General features: G+C 28.4%; 1 protein-coding gene across 7 annotated transcripts in view; it reads left to right on the top strand.

Moving 5' to 3' along the window:
• The window catches only part of LOC105257061 (zinc finger protein 37), a 52,950-nt gene that overhangs the window by 28,254 nt on the left and 13,256 nt on the right, over positions 1-11,440 (top strand). Inside the window, exons 5-6 of one of the 7 annotated variants that reach the window (XM_025409395.1) lie at positions 55-1,285; positions 2,558-2,644. The exons of 5 other annotated variants lie outside the window; for them this stretch is intronic. In XM_025409395.1, coding sequence (XP_025265180.1) covers positions 55-1,273 — 1,219 coding nt within the window. In that variant the 3' untranslated portion in view covers positions 1,274-1,285; positions 2,558-2,644. Of the gene's footprint in view, positions 1-54; positions 1,286-2,557; positions 2,645-3,676; positions 5,054-11,440 lie in introns of those variants that run through there. One more of the 7 variants, XM_025409397.1, reaches the window with a different exon arrangement.

The raw sequence follows: 11,440 nt of genomic DNA, 5'->3' as shown, positions 1-11,440 counted from the left end.
AGAAAACGTCGATTATCGATACTTTATACACTAACAAAACTTTCCCTGTTTCAGGGAAAAGCCTATCATCAGGCAGAAAGGAGGGCAATGTCGAAAAGGATCTATTCGTTTAGTCCCCATTTTATTGGGCTCGTGGAAAACTGTTGAAAATGAATATAATTTCATGAAGACAAGCAGAAGAGTTAATTCTGCTACAGCTCAGTATCAAAATGAGAATAAATCGATTAATTTAGATTTGTCATTAAATTCACAGAATTCTGCAAATGCTCTCAAAGGCAACAATGTTTTAACTAAGGTGAACTCTTTCTTGAGCAGAGAAAAATCGTCACAAAATGTTAGCTCAGCAAATTCATACAAGGATATGACCGAAATGGATGTAGTTATGGAAAATGTAAGAAATACGTGTCCATTTTGCGAGAAACATTTCGGCAACGCGAAGAAAGTCGAGCGACACGTCAGATACGTACATCGCAAGCCTTATCAATGTAATAAATGTAAGAGAACTTGCTACACGCCAAGAGCATTAGAAGAACACAAGAGGATACATCGACCGGATTATTTTTTCGAGTGTAAGATCTGCCATGTGAAGTATAAGAGCAGAGAGGGACTGAAGAGACATTATATTCGCATTCATAGCGATCACGAGTCAAAATTTATTTGCGAGCACTGCGGTCGCAGTTATAAATTAAAGATCGATCTGACGCATCACATGAAGAGAACCCACATATCGCAGTTGCAAATTTGCCGCTTCTGTGGTAAAGAGGTCAAAGACGTGAAGGGCCACGAGTGGCGGCATCAGAAGAGAAATCGCGAGATCAAGTACGAGTACTCATGTCACTTGTGCCGTAAAAAGTTCCATCATAGAAGTAGACTGGACAGTCATCTGATGTTACACGAGAAAGGCTTCAAGTGCGAGGAATGCGGCAAGGAGTACGCTGGCACACGCGAACTTATGAGCCACAAACGTTTCAAGCATGGCCAGACGCACATCTCCACTTGCATCTTGTGTCAAAAGACATTTCCTTCCATCAGCAATTTCTATCAGCATGTGCTCACGCATGCCGGTATACGACCATACAAGTGCGACATTTGCGAGGAAGATTTCACACAGCGCTCAAGTTTATTGAGACACAGAAGAAATCATCCAGGACCATTGCCACCATTATCGTCGACGCATCCGCAGATAGCTGAGCTCGCCAGAAATTATCTCCAAAAAGTTCAAAGCGACTATATCGAATTCGACAAGAGTTTCGTATTGAATGCTCGATCATGATCATCAACAGAGGCATGTAAAATTAAATTGTAATCTGGAAGATAGCAATTGGAGTTTTATTTAAAAAATATGTATAAAGCACATTATACATTAATATTAAAATAGACGAATAATGTTCGCAATTGTACTTCTCTTGCAATTTTTCATTTTTGCAATTGTATTTCTCTTGTCTACAAAAGTACGGTTTGTTCATGATAATTTCAATTGTACTTTTACTTAATTATTTTTTTGAAAAAAGGGATGGATATATTTATATATATTATTTTAAAATATATCTATTCTCTCTATGACTATTTTTTTCTTAAAAGATATTTTTAATTATGTTTTTGTGTATATATATATTAATTTGCTCTCAACTAAAATTGTTTTAATTAGTTAAAATTATTTCATGTTACGAAAATATATTAATTAATGCTGTTCAATCAGTGTTAATTATAAATTATTTAGTATATCAAGTATAATTTGTTGCATATTGTATTGATTACATAGAACATTATTTTTTTATTTTTTATTTTAATTTACTGTCACGAATATTTCTGGACGAATAATTATTCTCTACTAATTTTTGTATGTATAAGACATATACAAAATAAACGTTGAATGGATAATGAAAATTAGAAATATTTAGCAAGAAATTTCTACTTTATGTAAATATTATTATTAAATAATAAGATTTAATGATGATTGTGAAAAAAGCACAACATTCAATAAATATATAAACAAAGTTATACATTAAAATAAAATACAATTTTATTTACATTAAAAGAGTATAACAATGTACGCGTATTCTCTTTCGCTGATTTATTTAAAAATAAATTATAAAATTTTCTTAATTTTATTAAATTTAAATTAATTTTCAATTAATACAATATATACGCAAAAATATTGAGGGTATTATTTTGTAAAAGGAAATAATAATTAAATCTATTTAATGAATAGTAATAATATTTAGAATATTTAATGAGTTTAACATTTTACTTATGCAAAAGCACAAGTTATGCTAAAAAATATGTTGATATTATATACATAAACTTATATGAGTTATTATAAAGACCTATCAAAAAATATATCACACTTTTGGATAAATATCTTTTTTTGACGAAAATCTAAATACGAATATATTTTATATTAGAATAAAAGAATTTCTTCTTTTTTATATTTTATTTATAACAATTTGTGTTTAAAAATTACTGTGATATCGAATTCTTACATATATATAAACATAACAATATTAAACATAACAATATTACATTTTTTCACTTACTAAACTCGTTGATTTTTCAGGAGCTGACTGTGTGAAATGATTATAAGTATAAGAATGATTGTGTTACGAGAAGGGAACAAAATGACAAATCAAACCAGTGTTTTACCAGGTGACTGAATAAAAAAAGTAATATAATAAATTAATAATTTGTGCAAATGTGTTGCAAAGATTGGCATATAAGAATACAGATATGTAGGTGCTCATTTCTCTTCTCAAAATATTTTGTCAAGCAGCAAGAAAAATATGCATATTTATATGTTACATATAAAATTCGATAGATTGACGACATTTGTCGAATGTTAGATAATTATATACTCAGAAATATATTTTGCATAAACATTTCTCTAATAATCAATTGTTAGAGAAACACGTCGTGATATTTCACGAATTATGAATATAATCATTGTCCAAAAAACATGTGTAAAATCTTATCACTTTGAATATTCATGAAAAGACTTGCATAGAGGTTTGCGAGTCTTTAAAATTCCTGAAAACATAATAACATAATAACATAAAATTTGCTTAGTATATAACGAAGCAAAGTCTTATTTAGATAAGTATTTTAAACTAAATGTACTTTGTACATGTTATAAATGCGCATTCGAACAATGGATTTGTCATACAGCTAATTTATGAGATTTCTTGAAATATTTGATACATCTCTTATGTGCATTACGAAATAAAAGAAAGAAGAAATAATCAACATGACAAAATACAATATTCAATATAACTTTTATAGGAAAAAAATTTATCTTATAAAAATCATATAATTAAATAGTTTGTAAATAAATATCACTTGTAAATATATTTTATTGTTGTATTCATTACGAATTTTATTTATAATCTAATGTAATGAGATTGAACTTTGTATAATTTTATAAAAATAATCAAAAATCCATGCACTGTTTATGTTTATTAAAGAATTTCAAAATCAAGAGTAAGAAGTATTTAAAAAAATATTCGTAAATAATACAAAGAAGTGTTATTTATTATGGAATTCAATCCTTGTTTAGCTTTTTATTTAGCGAAACTTTTAGCTGAAGTTGCACCAATGCATGCTCGCGTGCAACCAGCACGACCATATATTATTCATCATATTATCACATAAAATGGACTGACAATTTTTATAATTTTTTTAGGTCCAATCAACTAGATCCACTCTCGTCAACTTTTCTGATAGTAAGACTGGAAGACGATTATTTTCGCATCCCAAAGTCTTTGAGCGTGTTTATGATGAAAGAACCGCCGCCTACTGAAGGAAATAATTCCAAAACCGAATCAGCAAAAGAAAGGAAGACTCGCGCCGAGAAAGGTAATCGCAACGAGAAAGATAAAAGTCGCGTTGAGACTAGAAGGAAGAGTAAAGTTGTGAGCGATGACTTTGACGACGATTTGGACGATACTCCCTTGGACTTCAGGAAACAGCACGAAAACGAACTCTCGAAAAGACGATCCGGCAAGCACATGATCGCGGGGAGCCAGAAGAAAAAGTCACATATATGCGAGATCTGTTATGTCACATTTGACCGCAAAAGCAAACTTACTAGTCACATGTTTAAGCATAGCAATTCACGGCCGCATAAGTGCACGATCTGCTCCAAGGGTTTTAAGACCGGCGCATATCTTTCTAGGCACATGGAGATTCACGACGAGCCCGCGCAACTGCACGCGTGTACCCTGTGCGATTTCAAGGCGCGCACGAAGCCGTATCTGAAGATACACTACATTCGCAAGCACACTGAGGATTATAACTATAGCTGCGAGCAATGCGGCAAGATGTTCAAAGTACAATCCGATTATACGACCCACATGAAGGATCACGATACGGAGTCTTGCGTTTGCGACATATGCGGCACGTCTTATCCCAGCAAGAGCTCCCTGTACTTCCACAAGCATTACAAGCACAAAACCAAGGTCAAGGAATTCGAGTGTCAACTCTGCAGAAAGCGCTTCAAGACCCAGAAGAATCTCGACAGCCACGCCGAATTGCATAAGATGAAATACGTCTGCGAGCAATGCGGTATGGAATTTAAATTCAAGTACGGTCTCACGAAACATCTCAGGACGCATTCGGGTGAAAAGTCGTATCTCTGCGCCATATGCGGCAAGACCTTCGGTTGCCTCAGCTCGCAAAAGATCCATCTACTGACCCACGTCGGCGAGCGACCCTACGTCTGCGACATTTGCGGTCAGAGCTTCACTCAGCGATCGCCGATGATGTTACATCGGAAAAAACACCCTGGTGTGCATCCACCGCCTCCGCCCATCAAAATTACGAATCTCCTGCATGGTGTGCAGGATAAAATTATTGTGAATAAGAGTGTCAAGTAATTTTTGTGTACGTATGATATGTGGTATGTGTGTATGTGTGTGTATATATATGTGTATGGCGGATGGTGAACTGTGATGGTGAAATAAAAAGAACTTTGTGTTGCCGCAATCTTGCACTTTTATATCTTTTTAACATAAATGCGAGATAGTGAGAATATATGTGAATTGTGAATATTATCTCAATGAGGTCCATTTGTAATATAGAATAATGAAAATTGGACAATTTTACCTGCATAAGGTGCAAAGTATATTATCTTGTTCAAGTATTCAGGAGGATTCAGTTCTTGAAAATATATGGTGTATTGGTATGTCGATCTTATTTTAAGTTTCATTAAAACTCAACATATTCACTCAACATATTCACTCAAGGACAAATTAGAAATTAATACACTGGATTATCACTTATGACATTTGTGACACTTATGACTTTAGACTCCAAATTCTTTATATATTTAAGTATTTATTTATCCTTTTATAAATGTCAAATAGAAGACTGTAATTATTTTTGGAATTTTAAACATATTTTTTACTCTTCTAGTTATTTTTTAAACTTTAACATATGTTAGGTACTTTTAGGTAAATTTATAATTTTAAATTTTCTTTACAATATTTTTCTGATAATATAACATCAACCAAATGTAAATACATATGCATAAAGTAAGAGGAGTGAATTAATCTAATATTAAATATGATTTATTTTTATCTTTAAGATTTTGCTTAAATTTTGCATTTTTTTTATTGTTTAATTATTTTAATTATATTACATTTTGTTTCTATATCTGAGTCTTCCAATTATTTGCAAACTGAGTTGAAAAATATGCCATTACCCATTATTAAATTCGACAACATTATTTTCACACACAATGCAATATAAATATGATAATATTTTTAATATGATAATATTTTTTATCATATCTTTTAATCTTTAAATATATGGTGATCTGAAAATTCTCATGCTATCATCAACAATAAATCGTTTTATTTTATGGGATAAAGTTATATTTTATTTATAGTACAAAAAATATATCCTCTCTCTTGAAACATATTATTTTAAAATGTAATTATAATTATTTTTAAAATGTAATTATATAATTATTTTAATAAAATGTAATTATATAATTATTTTAATAAAATGTATTCACGTTTCTAATCTAAATTTCTGCGATAAAGATATTATTTTTCATTTCAATTTTCAATGAAAGTAAAATATGATTTTTTTCGGAATCAATTCTGACCAATTTTAAATAAAATTGATTTTTGTTTATTTCATAGCATGATGCAATGTATAATATAAAATTGATGTAATATATAAATAAATATCATATGTTTTTATTAAATAAATTTATTCGTGCTATTCACAATAATAAAATGGTATAATTGACGAATCTATAAGATGTTTTAAATATTAAAAAATATGACACAATATGTTGTATATTGATTAATTAAATTTTCAGTAATAAACAATATTTTTATCGTATCAAAAGATATATTTAGATATTGTAATGGAATATTATGTATATATTCATCAATATAATTTTCTTTTTAAAATATCGCAAAACATACAGAGATAATACTGCAGAATTAATAATGCTTTAAAAGTTCGATTTACATAATGTTAAATCAATTTGTGATTTCAGGAGAGTTTGCGATCTTTAATCATTATATTGAGATATTACTAGAAGAAAGATAAAAAATACATATATCTCTCTCTCTTCAAAATAAATTAATAAATAGATAAATAATAAATGGCAGAGAAAAGTATAAATAATATATATTATTTTATTTGAATAATAAGGATAAATACATTTTTTAATACAATGAACAATGCGAATGCAATACGAATTTTATTGATGATGGTGATGATCATAAAGAATATACTTCTATATATACTTCTAATAAAGATTTGTCGTTATATATATATATATATATATATATATATATATATATATTGTAATTTTCTATTAATATCTAGCAAAAAAATATAAAAATATTTTGCAATACAGTAATAATAGGCAGCATGTGTGTTTGTATATACAATCTCTCTCATGTTGTATATATAATCATATTTTGCCAAACTGATTGATTTTTTTTACTTTTAGGTCTGTGCCACGTGATCCTCTTGAACAAAATTTCCTTGTGATTCAAAACAACCATCAATTTTATCTTGTGCCGATGCAATCTCCTTACGAATATTTCAAAGAAGGAAACGAAAACGAAACTGTACAATTGCCGCGTCTTTCGCCAGAAATGAAAATGGAGATTGCTGAATCTACGGAAAAGCCTGAAAACATGTATGAAGATAAAGAAAATGAATTAATGTCAACGTCAACGGAAAGCGCATCGGAATGTGAAGAAGATTTAAGTTTTAAAAGAGATTGTAATCTAAAGAAACATGTGATAATTCATGATGATACCTATCCGTATGAGTGTCCAATTTGTGATCAAAGTCTTAAAACTGAACAGTCATTTAAGTTTCATATGTCATTACATGAAGGCGGCAAAGAATTGTTCCATTGCGCAGATTGCGATTTTAAATCAAGAGAGGCTACGAGTGTTGAACGCCATCAGATAAGATGGCACGCTAATAACATATATAGATTTAAGTGTCATCTTTGTGCTAAACTATTCAACAACAAGACAATGTTCCTAAAACATATGGAGATCCATACTATTGCAGTTTGCAACGTGTGCAACGAGGTATATGAAAATAATCATCTTACGCAACACAAGTGTAAATATCAGAATGCTCAGAATAACAACAAGAATTATAATCGTGGACAATGCGAAGAGAAGTGTCAAGTTGATGTGGAGAAACATCATACGTCAGATGAAAGGAAATACAAGCTCGAAAAAACGGAATATAGTGATGAAAGCTTCAATGAGCTGAACAGTGGTTTGAATTTATTCAAAGAACAAGCATATTTCAATTGTCCTCAGTGTAAATGGCGTTTTAGGACAATACAATTACTCAAGAAACATTTGAAACGACATTCGCAAAGTTTTAAGTGTAATGATTGCGATGCAGTTTTTAAATATAGAGCTTGTTTTGTTAAACACAAATATAAACATAATATTAAATGCTAGTCTTGTTTACATGTGTCAATTTATTATCTTTTTTATATATATTCTTTTATATAAACTATATATATGTATAAGCGCGCGCGCGCACATACATACACACACACATTCACACACATACATATACATTTTCTTGTGACAAATATTTTCATAATCTAGTATTACGATTATGTCTAGTATCTAGAGTATGTATATTGGACTATAAACGCAACATATGTGATAGTTTTCAATGTGATGAATGATACTAGTTTGTTTCTTAATATATTTATTATTATTAAATTATATTTATTATTATTATTATATAAAAATTCTTACACCATATAAAATAGGATATTTTCTCATGCAACTTTTTAAAGTCATATTTTAAATTCTTACTTGTTTTACTTGTTTTATTTTTTCATTGTATTACTTTTTTTTACATTTTTTTATTTCAGACAAGATAATGGAAATACTTTTGATTCATATTTTATTACACATTTTATATAACATTTTTTTGTTAAAATTTTATTTAGTATGGTATAATGACCACAGTAATAGTAAAATATCCATATAAATAATGGTCGTATAAAATATCTTTTGTTTGATTGTATATTGTGTCAGAATAATTAAAATTTTATATTTTATTTTATTCATGGAATAAGATTGAGCTGCAATGTAATATATTTGATTTTGTAAAATTAATATAATACATCAAAACATATATGTATATAGTCATATCTTTTATTTAAATATACATATAAGTAAATGATTAAACCAAAGTCTGGAATACAAAATTGTGTACTATATACAATATGTGTATTATAAAGTACTTTTATCTTTAGTATATCTTTAATAAATTATCAAAAAAGATTATAAATATACATACATACATATATACAATATACATATATACAAATATACATACATACATATATGTACATAATTGATATATGTACATATGAAACATTGTATATATATACATATGATATACATACATATATATATATATATATATATATATATATATATATATACGAAACATAATTGTATATATATACAATTATGTTTCATACATTAATGATCTAATGCATCTATATTCATAAGAACATTGCCATATGGTACATCGATTTTTTTGTTCTTTACGAGCATGAAATGATTAAACATTTGATGCAAAAGAAATTGCAGCTTTATTCTTAGAGAAATTTTATTTTGACATTTTTGAAGGTAAGCACGATACACTGAAGCATATGTTTGTAAAAATTAGATCAAATGATTCGACATAATTTCATATACATGTATGTAAAAGAAAATTGTTATAAAATGTTCTTCTACATATTATATGTAACTGAGTAAAAATATACTTCTAATTGTTAATTAATTATTTATAGTATATGTTTGAGGATGTATAATGTATGTTGAAGAAAATTGTCTAACTTTTGAACTTGAAGAAAATAATAGCTTTCAATAATACAAAAAATGAATGAATAATTTAAAATTGGAGCAAATTATAAAATATGAAAACTAATGCAAAATGATTGTTAATCATGTTTGCATGTTTTGCGTTTTTGATTATTTTTTATTGACATATATCAATTACTTAAATCATACATTTATCATTTGCATAGTATTGCTTAGAAGATTATCTTTATAAAAGAAAAATATATAAGAAGTATATTAATAACAGACAGAAACATCGAAAGCATAAAACATAAATTCAGGATGTTTGTTAGTGAAGAAAAACATTAAATAAGTGTGAATGTGTATGTATTTATAAATGTATGCGATTTTTATGTTTTTCATTGTGTTTATAATGTATTCTTTATTTTTATTGAAACAGTTAAAAGATGCAATTAAATTTTGATATTTTATATGTTAACAGATTGAAATAATATATAAATTAAGAAATAAAATAATGTCGACTCATATTTTATTCACTCGAAAGTGATAAGACGATTATCATACACATTTTAATATCTAGAACGATATGGGTAGCATTTTAATGCATTATAAATTAGTATTATCGAAATAATGATGTTTCGATTGTTTAGGTCACGATCGACAAACAACGAGGTGAAGAAAAAAGCCTGTTTTACTGAAAAATTGTGTGATATCGAGAGAAAGGACTAAGCTATCATTTATAAAAAGATCTAACATAGCGGTAAAAGAAACGCAACGAAACAGAGTGAAATTTGCCATGATGACTTTGGACCTTAAAATTAAAGAGGAAGGAAAATATATCGTGTGATTGCAAAATTACTTTCGATAGAAGAAAATCGGAATACAAGAAGCATATGCTAAAACACAGTAATCATTATAATATTATAATTTTCAGTGCGACGTTTGTGCGAAGAAGTTTATACATAAAGAATAATACGAACGGACAATTCACAAAGTGAAAGTTCATGGTGAAGCACTATTGCATACCTGTCAGTATTGCGCGATACATTGTTTCTACTTATAAATGAGCATAGTGAAAATCTTGCAAATTTTATTAGGCGTATAAATAAGTTTTCCTCTATTTTTGTATGAAATTCAATGCTTAACAAATTATACATGTACAATTTAATTATAAAAGCAATCCCCATCATTTTTTCAGCATTTTTAAGCAAGTTATATTGATTAGATAATTATAGATTATAGATCGATAAAAAGTCTTGAGTCTGAATCTCCATATTCATCTGATATAGCACCTTTAAATTATAAAATAATATAACAATGCGACATGCCCTGATAAAAAAATTTGGAAATAAAAAAAATGATTTGATAAATTCATCGCAAGTAAAGACCAGACTTTCTATCGATCTGGTCTATAACTTATCTGAAAGATGGAAGAAAAAATAATGATGATTACTTTCATAATTAAATTGTATTTCATAATTTAATTGTACATGTGTAATTCGTTAATAAACCTTGAATTTCACAAAAAATAATGGCAAATTTATATATCTAATATATGATTCTAGAATGTGGAATTATTTGTTATTTTATATCAATTTTCATTAATTGGTATAAATTCAATATTTATTGTTTTTTTATAATAATTCTAATAAGTAAAAGAGGATAAAATACATTAGATTCAATTCCGTTATATTTTGTTTAGTGAACAGATAACACGCCAGTACTTTGCAGATACACTTCACATGCAAACATATTGATGATTTTCGCTTTCGATATGCAACATATGTGATCAGAAATTCCAAATAAAAGCTGATTACGCTAAGCACCTGATTACACACAAGAGAGATCCGTATATTTGCGACGATGCAGCAACGGCGAACAGAATATCTCTACTTCCACAGAAACTATAACAAACTATAAAAACTATAACTAAACATAAGGTGAAAGATGCAAATTTTCTATGTTCCATGTGCAAGAAAAAGCTGCAAACTCGAAAAAAACCTAGATAATCAAGCAACATCAGCAGAGATACATACGCGAGGAATGTGATATGGAATTGAAACGTAAGACAGCCTTGAAGAAACATATTTATAACGTAAAAGTAAGAAACGTATTCC

The sequence above is a fragment of the Camponotus floridanus genome, unplaced genomic scaffold, assembly GCF_003227725.1.
Source record: "Camponotus floridanus strain SB8 unplaced genomic scaffold, Cflo_v7.5 scaffold26, whole genome shotgun sequence".
Classification (NCBI taxonomy): domain Eukaryota; kingdom Metazoa; phylum Arthropoda; class Insecta; order Hymenoptera; family Formicidae; genus Camponotus; species Camponotus floridanus.
The sequence above is the reverse complement of the archived record's forward strand: the minus strand, read 5'-3'. Positions and strand labels throughout refer to the sequence as shown.